This window comes from Cynocephalus volans, chromosome 8 (assembly GCF_027409185.1).
Source record: "Cynocephalus volans isolate mCynVol1 chromosome 8, mCynVol1.pri, whole genome shotgun sequence".
Lineage (NCBI taxonomy): Eukaryota > Metazoa > Chordata > Mammalia > Dermoptera > Cynocephalidae > Cynocephalus > Cynocephalus volans.
The window spans coordinates 40732014-40754060 of record NC_084467.1 but is presented as its reverse complement, the minus strand read 5'-3'; the positions used below and the strand labels follow the sequence as shown (position 1 = coordinate 40754060).

General features: G+C 38.1%; 1 protein-coding gene across 1 annotated transcript in view; it reads left to right on the top strand.

The window, feature by feature from the left end:
• Positions 1–22047, top strand: part of AGBL4 (AGBL carboxypeptidase 4) — a 1343713-nt gene that overhangs the window by 788452 nt on the left and 533214 nt on the right. The window contains exon 5 of the mRNA XM_063105750.1: positions 18850–19066. Coding sequence (XP_062961820.1) covers positions 18850–19066 — 217 coding nt within the window. The remainder of the gene's footprint in view (positions 1–18849; positions 19067–22047) is intronic.

The following is a 22047-nucleotide window of genomic DNA, read 5'->3' as shown; positions in this document are numbered from 1 at the left end:
AGGAGCATGTGCTTTGGCAAGGGACAGCAAGGCCTTTCCCCGTGGCCCCAGCAAACTATAAACAACGAGGAAAAAGTCACTTAAATGTAGGAAATCTTTAGGTGATAGGAAGACAAAGTAGATTTTGAATAGCCAAAATTCACTAATGCTAACTACAACAAAAATCCCTCGTTCATATAAAGGGCGTTGGACAATACTGATAGCTACCGACTAGCCTACTAGTGTATGTTAGGAGCTGTAGCTGTATTTTATTATTAGATTCTTTGAATAAATTTAAGAGAAAATACTATCATTCCCATTTACAAATGAGAAAATGGAAGGCAAAAGAGGGTAAGTCACTTTCCCAAAATTGTATAATTAAATGGCTGGCAAAATGTGGATTCAAAGCCAGATCTGTTTGCCTCTAAAATCTATGTTTTCACTCTTGCTCTGAACCTTCATATGTGTAAAGGGGCTAATGCAATTCCTGAGAGTTAGAAGGTGCTCTGTCCTGGAGGAACAGGAGCAGCAGGGCACTTGCTGTTCCCTCTGCCTCCAATAGTTTTCCACCAGAAATCCACTGGGCTCACTCCTTTGCTTTATTTAAATATTACCTCATTAGAAAGGCCTTCCTTGACAACCCAGTATAACAAACCTACCATCCCCTCCTATACTCTCTAGTCTCTTATGTCTTTTTTTTTTTTCCATAGCACTTATCACCACCTGACATATATATATTTGTCTATTTGTTCTGTCCCATAAAAACAGGCACTTTGTTTTCTACAATAATTTGTGTTCAGCATCAAGAACAGTGCTTGATAAATGTTTGTTTTATGAATGAACAAAGAAAATATAATTGGAAGAGCAGTTCTCAGCTCTGCTTCTAACCTGCAGTGTGGTTTTGGCCCAGTCATTTATCTCTATAGGACTCAGTTGTAAAATGAAAAGGTTGAACCAGATCGAGCCTCATCCCCATGTGCCCTGTTTCTCGCCATCCAAATTCTGTTTACCAGTTTATTTCGTTTTGCAAGTTGTTCTTCTTTCCTATCTTTCATTTGCAAAAAGAATTTTATAGCTAAAAAAATGTTTGAAAGACACTGAACTGGATGATCCCTGAAGCCCCATATAACCATAAAAGTGTATAGATTTATCCGTGTAAAGGGTTAACAGATTGCCCAACAGATTACAAAGAAAGTCCTTCAAAGAAAAATTATGCTTTTCCTATTGTAAAAAAATTTAAAGTTCTCACCTCCTATACGTCTGATTCCCAAATTTTAAGAAGCTGGTATATGATTTGCAAAGTTCATTTACTCTTTTCAATTACCAAAAGCTTTCTACTGAGTCCATTTTGTTATTTTAATTAACATAATAACCCTGAAAAGTGGGAGGCTGTAAAATATGTGGATTTAGAGCTTCTAAGATTAATAAGTCTACTGAAGTATGAAAGTGTCTCACATAATTTTTAACCATGTGAAGATCAATGGCTTAGAAAGGAAGCTGTACCATTCACAGGCAGATGATGGGCACTGAGAAATTGATTTAGAGACTGTCTTTCATGTGCTGAAGGCCAAAATGTCAGAGCTGATGCCTTCGAATCAGCGTTTCAACCAGTTAATCTGTGAGGGAATGGCCTAATGGGGTACCACGGGTGCCCCCTTGCGAGCTGATGGTCTTTGTGTATAGGGCGTCACTGAGAACATGCTTAAAATTCATAGTCGTCTTTTACTTCTTTTAAGGTGGAGTCTTTACTCCACAATATGGCTCACATATCATGCTATGTGCTCTGGCTTCCATGTTCCTTTTTAGCCTTATCCTTTGCTACTCCCTGCCTTATTCATTCTCTCATTCATGCATTCATTCATTCAACCAAAATTATTTATTTAGTGATCACTATGTATCAGACTTGGGTTAGCCACTAGGGAGTCGTGGTGTGCAAGTGGAGACACGGCCCACTCTAAAGGAATAAGGAAGAGCGATATTAAGCTGTAATGAAGTGTGATGTATGTTATCATAGGGTACCACTGAATCATGGGGCTGTGGCTGGGGTGAAGGATGGGCATAACTAATGTAGGTAGAGGGAGGACTTCCCAGAGGAAGTGAGACCAAAAATTAGTAACTCTCCATTATATGAAGATTCTCTGGGGATTCTAAGTGTTAATAGGCTCCTGTGGTTTGACAACCCACCTCACCTGTGAACTCATTCCCATCTATGTCTTGGGCTCAGTCCATTCCTGCAGACAGTGGGTAAGAGGCTCTGGCAAGAGGATGAAGACTCCTTCTACCCCCCTGATTTTGTTCTCAGAATCACAACTAAGTCCTTACCTATCTTGGCCTCCTACCAGCATGGTATACCTTTGCTTTGCCCTTAACTTTGACTCCTGTGTTAATCTTGATTCCCAACCCCCTACTTGTTATGACTCTGATAACCTGATGCTCATTGCTGAATCCATCCTGCAAGGGTCTTGCAGCTGTCATACTACTACCGTAATTCTTCTGGCAGCATTAGGCAAGATATCCTTTCTCTGTATCAGACATTCCCAGGGCTATTCCATATCTTAGTCTTTGTTCTTCAGTTAGTGCTTTGCCTCATCAGCCCAAATTCCGTGCTTCACAGCCTACCATTCCTATTCATCCACGGGTCATCAAACAGTTATCAGTTTTCAAATGGAGCAATAGCCTGGCCTTGGCTTTCTCATCTACTGTCTGGAGACTGCCACTCTAGGGGATATCTCCTCAAGATTCCCATCCTGCTCCCCATGTATCCATGCCAGCATTTCATTCCTGATAGGGTGGATCTCCTGCCCGATTTCCTCTATCATGCTATGAGAGAATGATTTCCATGTGACCTGGGTTGGAACCTGGTATTTGCATCACCTCTGCTAAGTAATTCTACTCTCTTCCATCTCACTGATTCTGATCACATCTTCATCCACATGAGACCGTGATTGTAACTTGCCCCCTGGAGAGCTGAACGTTACTTGCTATGCATGCCCTCTGCTCCTCATCGTTTTTCTCCTTGGCAGTCTACTTCCTTAGCTGCTGACTCAGTCTTGGCTCCAACCTCACTGTCTCTCATCCAGTCTGCCTGAGGTTGGAAAACTAGTTTTTAGACCAGCTCACTGTTTACCTTGCTTTTTGGCTAAGCTCCCTGGATTTGGCAACCAGGAATTTGGGCCATTTCCTGGCTTCATTGGACTTCAGGTCACTTGAATTTATTCTCATGATCCATTCCTCAGTCTTTCCACTCCAGGCTTAGTTCAGTTTTCTCAGTGAACAAGTATTCCCTGTGTGGAATTGGAGGTGGGGGAGAAGACAGGGGTCCAGGGAGATGGTAAATCAGATAATGTTCCACATGGTCCCATTTTCTACATTTCTTTGTCTGCTACTGAGCCCCTCCAACCTTGGTCACACCTAGTGTGTAGTACCCCACTCAGTGAGTGCAGGGGGACAGTCTGTAACCACTCTGAGCTGGGAGCGTTATGATAAAATCCCACCATTGCCCCACCTACTGTTGGTGAACCAGGCTGAGCTCTGCATTTACAGGCTGGAAGACTTTACAGTGGCTCTTCACGTGGTAGAGCTCAGTGATAATGAATTTTTCTGCTTAAAAACTCATCTGATGAGAGTGAAAAGAGAAGCAGAAAGAATCCAGAAACAAATCAGGATACTACTTTATGCAAGACTGTACCGGAGGAGGAAGGAAGCCTTTCTCTGGATAAGTAATGCCTTTGCCGTTTCTCTGAGAAGCACCGTATGAAACTTGGGCAAAATCTAACTCATGGAACAGCTTAGAAGCTCGTCCATCACAATACTCACCCCTACCCAGTTCCGCTGGGAACCCACTAGCTAACTATGGTCCTGGAAGTCCTCGTTTCAAGCAGGCCGCTGACAATCAGCCTTCTTACCTCTCTGGCATTATCTTCTCACAAGCACATGTTTGCTCTATTCAACTAACAAATATCTACTATGAGTATACCATGTGTCAGATGCTAGATTATTCACTGGTGAGCAAAAAATCGATACTGTCCCTACCCACAGAGAAATTTCAATCTAGTTGGAAATGCAAACTATAAACAAAACAAGCACAATACATACATAAATATAAGTTGAGGTAATGCTTTGAGAGAAAGGACTTAGTTGCTCTGAGGGAGACTAACAGAAGAGTCTAATTTAGGTGGTGATAAGGAAGATAACATTTGAGCGAAAACAAAAAAGAAGAGTAGAAGCCAGCTAGGCAAGACAAAGGGTTAGTATGGAGAACAGGATGGGAATAAGAAAACGTATTTGATGGTCTTGAAGTGATCTATGAACAAAGTGCATCTGAGGAAGTAACAAAGTCATGTTGAAGAGTTTTATTCATGTAAAGATTTTATTCCAGCGTAAGTGGAAATTTTGAAAGAGCTTTAACCTGGGAAGTGGACACAATCAAGCTTTGAAAAGGCTATGTGAAGAAGGGAATGGAGAGGGGAAGAGCAGGAAAAAGGAAACAGGGAAGGATAGGTACTTCTTCAGCAAACTAGCAAAAATATGGAAATGCAGACAAGTAGACAGATTGGAGATATCTTTTGGAGACAGATAAATTTAAATTCTTTTTGAGATGTGATGTGAAAATTTCAGTAAATGATATCAAGCCAAAAAACTTAGTATCATTATTGACTACACTCATACTTTCACATTTCACAGCAAATCTATCAACAAATCCTACAGTCTTTACCTTCAAAGTGGTTTTCACTTCCCACAACTTCTTACCACCTCCACAGCTTCTGCCCTTACCCAACTCACCATTGAATCTTGCCTGGACAACTGCAATAGCTCCCTAACTGGTCTCCTTGCGTTCACTCTACCCTACCCCATAGGAAGCTCTTCCAAAAGCCTGCAAGGCCCTGTAGTCCAGTTCCCTCCCCCACTTTCTAACACATTTTCTGCCAATCTGGTTCTGACTTATTTCTGTTTATTCATCACACTGACTTTCCTACTGTTCCTGGAGATACACCAAAATTATTTCTGCCCTTGGACCTTCACACTTGCTATTTCCTCTTGTTCATTCTTTTCCCAATTATATGTATGGCTTATTTCCTTACTTGGTTTCTACTAAATGGTTACATTCATGACTACCCTAACTAAGAAAGCCCCTACATTACTCTCTATCCCCTTACCCTGCTTTTGCATTTGTTACACTTATCATTACCTTACACTATATTATATATTGACCTGTTTGTTTGTTATCTCTCTTTTCCACTAGAATTTAAGTTCCACGAAAGCATGAAATTGCTTTTTAAAAAATTTTTACTTCTGCTTCCACAACATCTAGGAGAGTGCCAACATGGAAGCTCTTAGGCAATATTTATTATTTTTTGTATTTATTTTTTAAATTGACAGAACATGCAATATTTATTAAAGGAAAGAAGGAAGGAAAGAAGGAGGGAAGAAAGGAAGGGTGAAAGAGAGAAAGATATTAAGGTTGGCTCAGGTTTCTGGCTTATCCAACTGGATGGGTAGGTATAGCAGGGCTACTCATTGAGATGGGAGCACTTTCAAAAGCCCAGGGTTGGGAGATGTCAGGAGATCAATTTTAATCATGTTAAATTTGAGTAACTTTGAGACATTTAAGAGGAGCAGTCAGATTAGAATGAGTGTATAATTTATCATCCCAACTGAAAATGAACAGGGGATCTAAAAATAGAATTTTGTATATTTTTGAAATACTGGTTTGCTTGAAGCCAAATTGGTTTTACTACTTTGGTAGATTACAAAATAATTATTTTCAAGATGTATTTTTAAAAATAAAATTTATTCTAAAAATAAAATTAAAATACATAATGTGCATTAGATTTTTATTTAAATTTTATTTATTAAATTGTATTATTTAAAATGAAAATTATCAAGAATTCAAATAATTTTGCAAGCATTATAGTACATTAAATTTAAAAAATATTAAATTTACTTATATTTATTTTTTTAAAACCAAAGTAGTTATTTTTGGCATGCATCACATACTTAAGTGAGTTTCTTACCTATGCATACATCTAATATTATATCACGGTATTTTTATGAAGTTTTTTTTCTAATATGTTCTCATTATTTTTAGTTTTTTAGGACATTGCATTCAGTCTTCTTAGAGTTGCCTAATATTATTAATAAGTTTAAAATTGTTGACACATTCAGTTGATTCTTCTTTGTAGATTATACTATTCTTAAATAAAAAGGCATTCTGTTTACAAGTCGTGAAGTCATGACTTCACAGACTGAACCTTTATTATTCCAACCATGATGCAGAAACAAAGCAACTTGGGTATAAAACTTCAGTGCAAACCTGAACCTTTGCAGTTAGAGCAAATTATTCTAAATAGAGGACATTCTCATGTATAAGCTTTTTAATACTGAAATATATAAATATTTTAGTCCACATATTTTCATAGTTGCTATCTTGTTTGCTTCCTTCAGGGAAATTTTCTTTGATAATTTTTTTATTAAACAAAATTTATTAAATAAGATGCCTGTCCTTGATTCTTTTAAATGTTCACTAAATGTAGGTGCTGTAAGATTGTAGGCCTTCTCAATTTTATTCCACTCTAGTCCAACATATAAATATTTAATTAAAAATAGGAGCACCATCTAAAGATTCTCCTCATAAACTGATGTATCACAAATTATGATTGAATTTCAAAATTAAATCTTATATTCCAATTGTGCTTTCATCATTTAACTTGTGCCCTTCCTTTCTTTTGTAAAAACAAATGCCATGTCTTATTGTTTGCAAGCTTTGTTTACAATTATTGAAATTTGATAAAAGTTTTAAAAGCTGAAGTACTTTGGTGCTTCATTTATTAAATATTTTATTAAAGATTTCCAGTTGATTTTGAGTAAAATGCAACCAAAATTTAGAGCTCTGATTATCAACAACAACAAATGCAAAATCATCATTTATTAACAAAGCAGCTTATTTAAAGGCTCAAATTTTCTGAAATGCCATTGATGGTAGACAATAAAGACAGAAGGTATGGTCTGCCTTCCTGAAACTTTAAAAAAACATTTTTGTGTGTGTGGTTTAACATTAGCTTCATACAAAAATTGTATAGTTCAGTTTCTTTTTGACAACTATGGTGTCTATTTTGAAGACAGAAAATAGAAGCTTGTTTGAATGCAATTATGAATTATGTGGACACCTCAAACCAATTCAAGATAAATTTCTGCTCCATAGATTTGTTCATTTAACAAGTACATTGCTTTCACCAAAATTTGTATTCATATTATCGTAACAAAAAATAATTTATGTTTAATGTTGAGCTTTGTTTTTTACCAGATTAGCGGTATTATTACCACTAAGACAGTATTTTACCTTCAATAGAATGTTTCCAAAAGCTTTGATTTCATGAATTGGATGAAAATAATTGAATTGCATTGAAATTCCATTAAATTATTTCCTATTTGAAACATTGATGACATGGATATAAAACTGCTGGTTTTAGTTCTTCTGCTAATTGAGAAAAGACGTTGACAGTTACCACTTTATACAGAAGAAAACTTGGAATTGGAAACGATCAAAATTATTTAAGAACAGTCATGTATTCTAAATAACAGGTCATGCTATGTCTCACTTCTGAAGTATGGCTTTTTATTTAGAGTACACGATGGTTCTATAATAATTTCAGTCATTTTTTTTCTATGCTTCTGCTTCTATATGTGTAAATTTTCATATTTGGGCATATGTGCTTTTTAAAAAAATAACTGTTAACTATTTAAGTAGGTGCCGACGTTTCTTTAGCAGATTTGTGTCTGGCTTTCCTGTGGTCATGTTATCAATACACCCCTTATCAAGATATAGATACTGAAAAACATTTCATTTGAGCTACATATTCATCATTGCATTTCATGAGAAATGAAAATTTAGTAGTTAACTTTCCTAAAACATGCACTTCTGTATTTTTAGCTCATTGCTGGTGAAGAGTAATAAACAATTTTTAAAAACTGTAGCCAAACAAAAAGATAAGTACATAATTTTAGATTTTTACCATGTGATAAATGTGCCAAGAGTATTCAGACTATTCTCTATAAGCAGGACTGCTCAGTTTCTAATTCCCAAATATATTTTAAATTTGCCTAACCTATAATTTTCCACATTTCCTATTGATCCCACCAACTAAAGACCTGGAGGAACTATGTATCATTAAGGTTGCAGCCTGGGCGACAGCACAATTTCCTGGTACAACAAAATGCCAGCAGGGTAACACCTTTGACTACTCCCATGACCACTGGGACCTGAAGTAGTTAACTGCTCTCCTGTATTCAGACACACTTAGTATTATCAGAAAGTATACCTCCTTGAAAGGGAGGTATTAGTTACACTGAGCCCATGGAGGATTAGGAACAAAAAACAGGGTTATCACTGGTTTTCTTTCATAAACATTTTTGTATTAAGTCCCTGTCCCTTGTCACTTTTTCTTTGTTCTCCTGCCCTGAACTGCTCTGCACATTTTATGTTCTTAGTTCTGACTTGGGATTTCTTGTTCTGAACCAAGAGGTAGCTTGATACCAACTGTCTATTGTGCAGAGCATGATGATAATCAATTACCATTTACTAAACATCTACTATGTGGCAGGTACCAATCTCTAATCTTCACAACAATCCATGAGCTAGATACTATTTTCACTTTAGAGATGGTAAAACCCAGGTCCAAGGCTACATGACTGATGAATAATTGAAGTGGATTAGAGCCCAAGCCCATCTTCTTTCTACTGTACAATGATTGTATATCTAAAAGGCATTCATTCAAAGCTGAAATTGAACACAGCTCTGTACGTTCAAAACCTGCATCTACCTGACTTATTTATTCATTCATTCAAAATATTTATTGAGTGCCTTCTGTACTCTGGTTTCCATGCAAGGTGATTACAAGGAGATTCCAGTCTAGTGACTTCACAACCTTAACCTTTATTATTCCAACCGTGATGCAGCAGGAAAACAACTTGGCTACAAAACTTCAGTGCAAACCTGAACCTTTGCAGTTATGGCCTACTACTCTATCCCAAAGCACCTACCATTCTAATACTGCCTTATATATTATCCTGTGCACCAGCAAATAACAGTTTTAAAAACATTGTCCTTTTCATCTAAAAATTTCACAACCACCCTAAGATGGATACAGGACACTTTTTAGTAGACATATTTTGCACAGAGGTACAGAGAGGGGAAGAGTACTGCAAGAGCCTGGAATAGAACTCAGCTACTAGCTCTGTATCATGTGTCCTCTTCTGGCTGCCTCTCAAGAGTCTGCATTGAAGAAGAGTCTGATTTAGAGCCTTTCTTTGCATGGGTTTTATGTCCCTGGAGTTTCTGACTACATTGGCATTCTGCCAGCAGCCACCCATAGGTAGGAATATTGTTGCTGTCCACGACCAGGGGGAGTAATCATCCTCCGCTATTCCTCTGCTCTAACTAGCCACAGTAAATTGGTTTAATTTTAATTTTTTAATGGCTTGGAATTAATAGAAGCAGTTGCTGCCACAGTGTGTGGGTGTCCTCCTCCTCCAGAAGGCACAGACAAAAAAAAAAAAAAAAAATGACATATAAAATAAACTCTGAAAAATAAACAATGCAATGTGTAGGACAAAAAGGTTAATTCAAGAATTGAGCAGTGTCTTTTTGTTATCAAAAGCTGGGCTGGCAATATATAGCACTATCTCTCTCCTCCCACCCCTAGTGCCCATCAGCTTCTGATAAGATGGTAATCTGATTAGACACTGGTGTGTAAAAATGTGTTGCCTGTATCTGAACACTCCTTCAGTCTCTCTTTCTCCCCCTCTTGTGACTTACCAAGAGATTAGCTGTGACAAAGTGCGGAGGGAGATAAGAATAGATGTGCTGGTGACAGGAGCACTATTATAATTATTTGGGGGAAGATAGGATTGGATTTAGGAGTGGGTCCTGTTTGCCCAGGAAGGGTAGATCTATAATATGGATGCCCATGCCACGTGTGTGCCAGACAAGAGAGAGGAAACGGAGGGGGCCAAACTGGCTTAAGCCAGATGACGGTCTCCACTGTTCCAGCCAAATGTAGACGATGGGCCATGTATTGGCATGGATGATAAATGAGAGATTCAGCTGTGTTCATGGAGGGAAGGGGAATGAGATCTTACCTAAATTTCAAATATTCCCAGGAAACTGAATGCCAGTTTGCTTCCCACTCCTAGGTAGATGAAGTACAGGAACCAGGAAACTGTATAAATGTAATTGCTGGATGAATTTCAGGTGGCGTAGCCTTGGTGTGGTTCAAAGAGTATGTGCTTAGCAGTCAGACAATAGTGTATATCAATCAGGTAGCACAGCTATTGGCATAAAGGAAGTGCTTACTATTTGTTACTTCCTTTGAGGGTATCTGAGTGACTATGTGAGGCCTTGTTTTGCATACCTTCTTTGGGACTTAATGTAAAGACTGATTCTTAGCTATTTCCCTTCCTCATAATTTGAAGAAAAGGAGTTTGTGTCTACTGTCAAGGAAGATCTTGGGGTTGGTATTCTTCTATTTACATCCGTATTTTCTGCTTGATTAGAGACAAAATTGGGGCTCCTTTCTTCCAGAGCTCCTGAGGAGGGCTAGAGAATGCTGTTGTTTCAGAGAGCCTTACTTATTTATGCCAGTAAGTCCTGGATGTCTCTTCTTCCTTGAGTTCTGGTAACCTCCAAAACAATGCTGTGGGAATTTAGTTGAAGGGATTGGAGAGAACACAGAGAGATAAACAGGAGGGGTTCTCTCATTAATCCAATAAACACGCTGAACTTGTCTTCAGGGCCAAGCACTGTGCCAAGTGCTATGGATTTTGAGATGAATCAGAAACATAGCAGTGCCTGCAATCAGTATTTAGAGCAATTAGTTCATCTTGGAGTTGCTGACAATGACTTCAATGAGAAAATATCATTTGAGCTGGGCCTTACTTCTCTATATAGGGATGCACTATGTATAAAAGTATGAGAAAGGCAATTATAGACAGAAGTAACAAACAGCATTTAAAAAGGCAAGGAAGTTTTTGAGAACATTGTATATTCAGAGCATGAGTTGAAATTTCACACGGAGAGAGCACAATGTACATATATTGGTGTGGCTGAAATTATTTACTCACAAATATATTTATTTATCTAATTCATAAGCATTTTTGAGTACCTCGTCTATGCAAGGCTCTGCTTAGATCCTGGGGAACCAGAAATGAACAACATATGGTCCCTGCCCTCGAGGAGAGCTCAGTCTAATAGTGGAGAAAGGCATATACAGTTGGACCTCCATATCCATGCATTCTGTATGTGCAGATTCAATTAACTGTCTTGAATCTGCGGATATGGACAGCTGACTATACTCAAAGTGATACAGTGAGATTTAGGTTGATTCCATATCTTGGCTATCACGAATAGTGCTGCAGTAAACATGGGGGTGCAGATATCTCTTTAGTATGCTAATTTCCTTTCCTTTGGATAAATACCCAGTAATGGCATTGCTGGATCCTATGATAGTTTTAGTTTTAGTTTTTTGAGGAAGGTCCATCCTGTTTTTCATAATGGCTATACTAATTTACATTCCCAGCAGTAGTGTATAATAGTTCCCTTTTCTCTGCATCCTCACCAGCATTCGTTATTTTTTCTTTTTGATGATAGTCATTCTAACTGGGGTGAGGTGGTAGCTCACTGTGGTTCTGATTTGCCTTTCCCTGATGAATAATGATGTTCAACATTTTTCATATACTTGTTCGACATTTGAATGTCTTCTTTTGAGAACTATCTACTGAGCTACTTTGCTCATGTTTTAATTAGATTATTTGTTTTTTTGCTGTTGAGTTATTTGAGTTCCTTGTATATCCTGGATATTAATCCTTTGTTGGATGAATAGTCTGCAAATATTTTCTCCCCTCTTCTGTAGGTTGCCTCTTTACTCTGTTTATTGTTTTTGTTGTTGTTATTGTTGTTTTTGATGCAGAAATGTCCATCAACAGATGAATGAATAAAGAAAATGTGTTATACACACACACACACACACACACACACAATGGAATACTACTTAGCAATAAAAAGAATGAAATTCTGTCATTCAAGGCCATAAGCATGAGCCCGGAAGACATTATGTTAAGTGAAATAAGTCAGGCACAGAAAGTTAAATTCCACATGTTCTCACTCATATGATCTCCTAGAAGTAGAGAGTGAAATTGCAGTTACTAGAGGCTGGGAAGAGGAAGAGGAAGGGAGGGATAGGGAGAGGTTGGTTAACAGATACAAACTTACAGCGACACAGGAAGAATAAGTTCTAGTGTTCTACAGCAGTGCTTGATGTCTATAATTAACAACAATTTATTGTATATTTTCAAATGGCTGGAAGAGAGGAGTTCAGATGTTTTCAATGCAAATAAATGATAAATGTTTACAATAATGGATATGCTAATTACCCCAATATGAACATCACACGTTGTATACATGTATATAAATACTACTCTGTACCCCATAAATATGTACAATTATTACATGTGAATTAAAATTTTAATAAAATTAAAAATAATTCACATGTAATAAGAAATTAAAAAGAAAAGAAACCAGACAGTACTCACCAAAAAGATGATACAATGAAACAGAGGCTATAACAAAGAGGTATGTTTGTGAATGTGTTGGGTATGTATGTGTGTGTGCATGTGCACGTGTGTGCCATCTCACCCACCTCTGCTTACGTGACTGAATCGGAGGATGTGATTTACAGAGCTCCCTCATACATGTGGAAGTCTTCTTTGGTTAGTAGGATAGACCCAGGACAGTGCCTTATTCTGAGAGCTGAATCGGCCTTTAGTCTCTGAGTACTGAATACACACACTTCATGGCTTCGAATCTTCCTGGGTCTCTGGCAGGATCAAGCATTGTCCCATTTCCTTTCTGGGGTCTTCTGGGGAATCATGGACAACCTGCTTCTCTTAAGAAGAAATGATCTTGACTCTACCTTCATTTTCATCATATCATTGGGATAATAGGAATAACTTCAGAGGATTGTCATGAGGATTAAAGGAGTTAATGCATTATGAAGTGCTTGCAATGGCCTGGCACATGGTCATTGCTGTATGCATATTAGGAAATAGTGCTATAATAATTATTGTCATTATTGTTATGTTGTTTCCATTCATATATCAGACAATCTGTGTTAAGTGGAATCAGAAGGTTGCCTTGTCTAACCTAACTTCAAGTGCAGGAACTTTCTTTATGGCACCGCTTAGAGCTTCCCATGCTTGTTCTTCCCTGTAAGGCAGGCCTCTCTAGTTTCCCTTCAGCAGAATGTTAAAGAGTTCCTACTTTACACTGAGTTAGAGTCTTTCTTCCTGTGATGCCTGCCATTGATCTTCTGAGATGAGTCTCCTTTTCTTTCTTTCATTGCTTTTTTAATAAAAAAGTATTGTTTGAAAAGGAAAGACATGACACAATTCCTATCTTCAAGCCACAAAATAGCCAAAGCATTTGTGAGCAAAAGGAACAAAACTGGAGGAATCACACTACCTGGCATTAAAACATACTGCAAAACTATAGTAATCAGAATAACATAATACTGGCCTAAAAACAGACACATGGACCAATAGAACAGAAAATGCATAAATAAATCCATGTATCTTCAGCCAACTGATTTTTTGCAAAGGCACCAAGAACATACATTGGGGAAAGGACAGCCTCTTCAATAAATGGTGCTGGGAAAATTGGACATCCATATGCAGAAGAAAGAAACTAGACCCCTATCTCTTGCTATATAACAAAATCAAGTCAAAATAGATTAAAAACTTAAATTTGAGACCCAAAACTATAAAACTACTAGAAGAAAACATAGGGGAAATACTCTGGGATATTACTCTGGGCAAAAATTTTGTGGAAGGTATCTAAGGCACAGGAAACAAAAGCACAAAAGCAAAATAGACAAAAGGGATTATGTCTAACTAAAAAGCTTCTGTACAGCAAAGAAAACAGTCAGCAGAGTAGAGAGGCCACCTACAGAATGGGAGAAAATATTTGCAAACTGTTCATCTGACAAGGGTTTAATATCCAGAATATACAAGTAACTCAAACAACTCAAGAGCAAAAATGAAATAATAGTAATAATAATAATAATAATAATAATAATAATAATCTGATTTAAAAATGGGCAAAAGAGCTCAATAGACATTTCTCAAAAGAAGACACAAAAATGGCTAACAGGTATATGCAAAAATGCTCAACATCATTAATCATCAGGGAAATGCAAATCAAAACCACAGTGAGCTGTTATCTCACCCCAGTTAGAGTGGCTATTATCAAAAAGACAAAAAATAAATGCTGGTGAGGATGCAGAAAAAAGGAAACTCATACTGGGAATGTAAATTAGTACACCCATTATGGAAAACAATATGGAAGTTCCTCAAAAAACTACAAATAGAACTACCATATGATTCCGCAATCCCATTGCTGAGTATTTACCCAAAGGAAAGGAAATTAGCATACCAAAGAAATATCTGCACCCCCATGTTTACTGCAGCACTATTTACAATATCCAAAATATGGAATCAACCTAAGTTTCCATCAACAGATGAATCAATAAAGAAAATATGATATACAAATACAGTGGAATACTACTACTCAGCCATGAAAAAGAATGAAATCCTGTCATTTGTGGCGACATGGATGAGTCTGGAAGACAGTGTGTTGAACAAAATAAGTCAGGCAAAGAAAAAGATAAATACCACATGTTCTCACTCATATGTGGAACCTAAAAACAAACAAACAAACAACAACAACAAAAAAAAACGTTGAGCTTTAGACAGTAGAGAGTAGAATTGTGCTTACCAGAGGCAGGGAAGGGTAGGGGGCTGATAAGAAGAGGTTGGTTAATAGATACAAAATTACAGCTAGATAGGTGAAATAAGTTCTAGTGGTCTGCAGCAGTGCTAGGCATCTATAATTAAGAATAATTTATTGTATGTTTTTAAGTGACTAGAAGAGAAGAGTTCAAATGCTCTCATCACAAAAAAATGATAGGCTTTTATGATGATGAATATGCTAATTGATTTGATCATCCCATCTTGTATACATGTATTGAACCATAGCTCTGTACCCCATAAATATGCACAATTAATACATGTCAATTAAAAATAAATAAAAATTTTTATTTATTTATTTATTTTATTTTATTTTTTTTAATTTTTTTTTTTTTTTTGTCTTTTGTGACCGGCCGCACCGCGGGCGCACTGGCCATCCTTATATAGGATCCGAACCCGCGGCTCCCAGCGCCGCACTCTCCCAAGTGCGCCACGGGGTCGGCCCAAAAATAAATAAAAATTTTTAGAAGTCTACATTCTTTCTGAAGAAATATCCAAATATTTATTTACTTTGTTTTCTTATGGTTAAGAGACAAACCAGGTGATAAATCTCTTTTTTTAATCATTTGTCAGCATGTTATTTATACACTTTTGTTCATTGATTAATTAGTTCATTTTGAAAATATTTAAACCTTATTGACAATCAACCAAATGCTACATCTACGAGTAGAAGTTTACCAAGTTGGTGAGATGGCAGGGGAGGCAGTCCAGGTAGAGGAAAGAGCAAGTACAAAGACATGGACGTGTCAGAGGTATGGCACAGAATTGCATTAGGGAGTTGTGAGTTGTTCAGTATAAATAAAACATAGAGTTCAAGGAAGGAGAGATCACAGGGAGCCTTATGGTCCAAACTGAAATGTGAGGATAGGGAGTTATCTGAAGGGTTTTTAGCAAGAGAGTCCTGGTGAGAGTACTGTAAGATCAGATTTTTCTGGAAGTAGAAGGTAAGATTGTGAGTTGGGTGGCAAGGGGAAAAGGAGGCTTGTAAGATGCTAAAGGGATTATGAACACAGGCTTTGGAGTCACACTGGCCTTATACAGGCTCTACTACTCACTAACCTGTGACCTCAGGGAATTTTTTACCTTTCTGAGCTTCCCATTTTCTTGTCTGTGTAACGGAGATATTAATAGACCTTAGCTTATAAGGTTATTGTGAGGATTAAATGATAATGCACACAAAACACTTAACACAATGCCTGGGACATAATAAGAACATAAAAAGCAAAATAAGAGAAAAACCAGAAGTGCATTCCAAATGAAAGAGATATTTTTCCTCCCTAGTCCCAACCCCTTTAGCCTTTATTCTTTGCATTACTTGAAAGTCCTGATGAATTTGGCCTGCTGAGACCTTCGCAAATAGATTTCTGTCTGAATCCTTGGCAGAGTCTGGAAAATCTAAGCCCTGAGCAGCATCTCAGTTTCCCTGAGTGATTACCCCAGGGCCCATTACCTACACTCCGTCTGCTAATCAGGTTAGGCATCCCAACCCACCCAGGAGAGGAACTTGGAAAGCTGCAGGCAGTAGATGAATTCTCCTGATAGCACATAATCAAATTCAGTGGAGATGGCAGGCTGTCAGATTCAAGGTGCTGAACTTGGCTAGAAAAGGAGAAAACTGGGGTGATTGAATTTAAAGCATGGACACTGATCAGATATACTGGTAACTGAAGAGATGAGAACAGAATCACAATCTGAGGGACCTTATCACTGTAGGGATCACCTGAGTAGGAAAACTCAGGGCTCCAGGAGACTCAGACTCAGGCCTATTAGGGCCTGAAGCAACTATCTCAGACCGTTGGCTGGAGACCTCAAGACAACTTCCACTGGCATTTTCCCTGAATATGAAACTGGAACTCTGACACTCACTTATTTAACCAGCCTCACATTCCTGCATCCTTAATCACATCACAGATACAGAGCATCATATATTCTTTCTATACCTTCATCCCTGCACTAGTCTGTTCTTACTCTAATCTTGGCTTTCCGCTGCTCCCTTCCCTCTCCAAACCTTTTCACATTCTACTTTTTCCTCTGGAACTCAGGTTCATGGTTAATAGTCTCACTTGGATCCTCAGTCTTAGTCCACCCCTTCCTTTACCTTTTATCTTAATCTATGCTTGGTACATGATACTTAACTATTTGCTGAATAAAACAATGAACTAAGGCCTGGCTCCCTTGGAGGACATTGCTTCTCCTTTTGCCCTCTCAGGAACTACTCATTCTCCTAGGACTCTCTACATACAGAAGGATCAGAGGAGGCTACTTTCCTTTCCACTCCCCATGCACCTTCCATGCCACTATTTCTCTACCTCATCATGGTAGCTCCGGAATTTCAATATAGGAATGTTTAGGTTAGCAATCTAGTTAGAAGGAGGCGTGCCTAAGGGATTTGTCTCAAAGCTACATTTGCATTATAAGACTGGTGTTACTTATATGTTTATTTGCAGTGGCTTTGGGAGTAGGAGGCAAATGGACTCTATTGGAAGACCTAAGCACACCCCTGGACAGCCTTTGATATTATTCCTGACTTTTATGTGAAGAGCCCTGTTCCTATGCTGCTTATGCTGAGTGTCTACCTTCTGTCCTCCTCAGAACTTTTATTGCTGTCTTAGACCCCATCGCCCACCACTTCAGCCACTTTTTTTCTAATATAATCAAATATTAGAATACTGAATTTAACATAATCAAATGTATGCACCAGCATCAGTGCCATATATCCTCTGCTCTTCTACAGGAAGCTCACTGCCTCACCTCCCACCTTGGCCACTTAAGCATCCTCAGAAAGACACCAAGATAGAAATAAGATTCTGCAACAAACACTAGCCTGTTACAATGCTCTTGGATCTATCGCTTAACAGTTTTCTCCAGCACCATTCTTTTTATTCTCAACCTCCTCTTTTACACTTTGCTTCTCACAGTTTCTTCCATATGTCCCTGTGTCCCTTGGCTTTTCAATTGGATACCAAACCCTTATAGGTGAGCCTTACATCCACCACCCAGATGGATAAGACTTGTGAAGCAGTTGATAAAAAAAACGAGTATTCCTACAAAATGTGTGAACTCTACTGGCCTGGAATTGTCAATGTAAGATCACAGAAAAGGCACAGTTTGAGATGGGTTTTGTAGGATGGACAGGGTTTGAAGGGACAGAAATGAGAGGCTTTCTCTGCTAGGAAACAGTGTGAAGAATTTGGATATCAGAAAACATGAGAGGGTGCAGTAACTCTGTGAAGTAGGTAAATGTAAAGAAGTTACGTGAACTATGACTTGAACATTTTTTCTTTTCTCGTGTGTGCACCTCAGTGTTCCTTCCAGAGAATGAGCTCACGCTGATGGCTTAGCAAAATTGCCCACACAGCTTATTTTAAAACAGTATTTCCTGAAGTGCTTCTGTGGAGAATTAGTCTCATGGAATGCTCTTTAGGAAAATAATAGTAATAATTCAGAGAAATGTTGAATATTTTTCTCTTCCTTGAGTATTCACAATGCATATTAGTTTATTTTAAAAGCTCCGAATTAGTCTTGTAATTAAAAAAAAGTGACTTTCCTGGGAAAAGTATGCCTCCCCCATTTATGTCTCTATATTACAATCTTTACTTCCCTTTAAGGCATTTTAGAGTCTGTAAAAATATTATTTTTAATATTTTACTGACTGCTTCCCCACTAGAATGTGACTATATACTCCATGAGGCAAGAGACCTTGTTTGTCTTGTTTACTGTTGTACATCAAGACCTCAGTGTGATCCCTGGGCATACGGTAGGTGCTCAAAATAAGGATAAACAAATAAATAAAACTCGTTCATCTTTACCTTTGCATTTTCCACAGTTGAGAAAGGGTAGTGCTGGATTTTGAAAAAGATGCTGCCTGATTCAGGTCTGCTTTTGACCCTATGTGGTTTGTTTTATCTTTCCTTCACCCTCAACACCCAGGGGTTTTGATGTTACAGGTTTTTAGGCATTCAGTCCTGTTTATTACCTCTGATGTGCCAAAATTTCTTTGTTTGTATCTTTCAGGCAAAGGCTGCCACCTAAAAATGTTTACTACTACCGCTGCCCAGACCATAGGAAGACTTATGTGATGTCCTTTGCATTTTGTTTTGACCGAGAAGAAGATATTTACCAGTTTGCTTACTGCTACCCATATACATACACTCGCTTTCAGCATTACCTTGACAGCCTGCAAAAGAGAAACATGGATTACTTCTTTCGGGAACAGCTGGGCCAGAGCGTGGTAAGGACTGTGCCAGGTTTGGAATGCCCATTTAGAGACAAGCAACTAAGTCCCTACTTATGTTTTTAAAGAATGCAAATAACGAGTATTGGTGCTTTGTAGATTACATGCTATGTAACTTTTAATAATTTAATAATTATTTAATTAAGTAAAAATATAATTAAATAATTATTTTTAAGTTAATAATAATTTTTTTAATACTGTTTTTATTGTGTAATCCATTGCTACTATCGGCACCAGTAAGTCACAGAATAAGATATGAGACAGATGGTTGACTTTCTGAATGAAGCTGATAAAGCTGTCTAACAAAATATAAGTACTGGTGAGTCCTGAAAACTCTGAGAGAAAAGGAGGATTCTATTAGATGTTACAAAAGGCATGAAAACATTTTATGACTATGAGCTTCTGAGACGAATCCAACGCACCTGCAGTGCAGGCTTAGCAAGTGGTGTGCAGTTTGGTCGTTCTGACCACAGTGTGTACTGTCTCTGCCGTGCATCAGTTCCCAGCCCTTCTTGCCTGCTCCAGCTTTAGTGCTCAGGGTCTGGAGAGTACAATCTTCCATTCTGTATTAGATTCCTGTTGCTGATGTGGCAAATTACCACAAACTTTGGTGGCTTAAAACAACTCAGAATGATTATCTTATAATTCTGGAGGTTGGAAGTCCCAAATGAGTCTCACTGGGCTAAAGACAAAGTATCAGCAGATTTGCATTCCCTCTGGGAGCTTTGCGCAAGAATTCATTTCCCAGCCTTTTCCAGCTTCTAAAGGCTGCTTGCTTTGGCTTCCTTTCTTTGGTTTCCTTTAGTTTTTGTTTGTTTGTTTGTTCTGGTTTCGTAATCTGGGGATTAAGACTGAACATGGACTGGGTCGTGCATTATTTTGTCTACCGCTCTTTCTTTCTCAACCTCTCCCTCCCCGCTGCCCAAATCAGAATCTGAAGTTGGATTTATAGGTTTTGCTCCTTGTTGTCAGCAATACTTCAGTTGCTAGTAAAGAACAAGCAGGTGATAATTTGCTTTTATGCTTCACTCTTCAAGAAGTATGGATTGTGTCCCTAAAATAGGCATATTGAACAGTCTCTAAAGGTTCCAAGTGAAGGTATTGGTGGAATTGGTGTAAGATAGTGATATTGAATTCTGACATGTTTTGGTAGAGAAATGGACTCTGTCTAGTGACTGTGGGTTCCACATAGAAATGAGTCCCACTTCCAGGATAAATCCAGGATGCTCCTAAAAAGAAATAAAGACAGCCTGTGTATGGCTCAGGTACCTGATAGCCAAATCTAGTCATGATGATATTCTCATGGTCTGAGATTCTCTATGCCCTAAGGTTTTGCTAAATATTCTTCCTCTACTCCACCCTTCTTCTCAGCAGTGCTTCTGGTGGGTACCATTTGTATCTGGCTCCTATCTACTTTGAAGTGAAAAATGGACTCAAGGTGTGCCAATCAGCATGCCAGCAGGAAACAAATGGCAGCCTCAAATTAGGATAATTTGAGGAGGGTGTAATAAATGGGCTATTTATAGGGTATGGGCATTGTTTGGGAAAACCACAAGATATAGGGAAGTTTCTTGGGGCTAATAACAGCATAAAAGATGTGAAGGAAGGGAATGGTTACCAGAACCCTATAGTGGGGTCATTTAGAGGGCCACCTTGAGAGGGATGATGACCTTCAGTTAAGGAACATAGTTAGCCTGAGATGACCCCACAGGGAGGGAGCTGAGAAAAATTAATTAGACCTCATTCTCTTACTTCTCTCCGGTATCCTGCTAGGTATCTCTATTGGCCAACCCAACCCAACCAAGCCAGAGAGCAAGGGAGCCCATTGATGTAATCCATACAGATCAGTCTCTCAGGGCAAAGAAAATTGTGGAGAAGGGAAGGGAGTGGATGTAAAAGGGCAAATAGAACATATTAAGCATACACAGTTTGATAAACAATATATTACTGGAGATGGTGAGATTATTTGAGGTGGGACTGATAGAGAAATTCTGAGGTGAATGTTTGCCAGACATACAAATTGTGATATGATTTAAGATAATGGGAAGTTCATTCAATATTCATGACTTTTAAGGGCAGGATCTGTACATTTCACTCCTGTGTCCACCCCAATGCCCTCCTAGATTTATGCTAGGCAGCATGTAGGTACACAATGAATGGCTATTGAGTAAATGATTGGATGAATGAAAGAATAAATTAAAATATGTCTGGAGACAGCGTGAAGAGTTGAGAGCAGCAGAAAGCTAATAAGAGGGATAACAGGATCAGTTAAGCTTCAAATAACAGATATCCAATACAACAGTTATCTAAAATAACAGCAGCTTAGACAAGATAGAAGCTTATTTCTTTTCAATGTAAAAGTCTAGATGAGGGCAATCTGTAGCTGATATTGTGACTCTGCTCCTTGAAAGCCTCAGGGAGTCAGGTTCTCTTAGTTTTCTGCTCTGCCATCCCTGGGGTGTGGCCCTCAATCTCATCATCCAATATGGATCATCACATCATGTTCCAAGCAGTAGGATGAAGGGAGTAGAAAAGAAAGGGGAAGAGCAGTTATGTGGCACACTGTCATTTAGTAGAACTCATATTTGAACTGAACAAAAGAAAGGGTATGAAATGAAGTCTTTATTCTGAATGGCCACGTTCCAGCTAAAAGTCGGTGATCCTATAGCCGTGGAGGAGTATTGGTATTGAGGGACAGCCAGAAGTCTCTGCCACAGGAAGCCTGAATTCTTCTTCCATTTATAACATGAAGCTACTTGTACAACTTAAATGCTGTATTTCCTTTCTCAGGACAATTTTCTCACATATATATTGAGAAAATTGGCCTTGAATAGAGGTTTTTAAATTATTCTTTGAGGAATTCCTCAGTTAGAAAAAAAAAAATGTAATTTGAAACTCCTGTCCTACTTCAGACCCTATGAGAGGCACCGTGGGGATATATAACAAGTTTATACAAGTCTTATTATACTTCCAGAAAT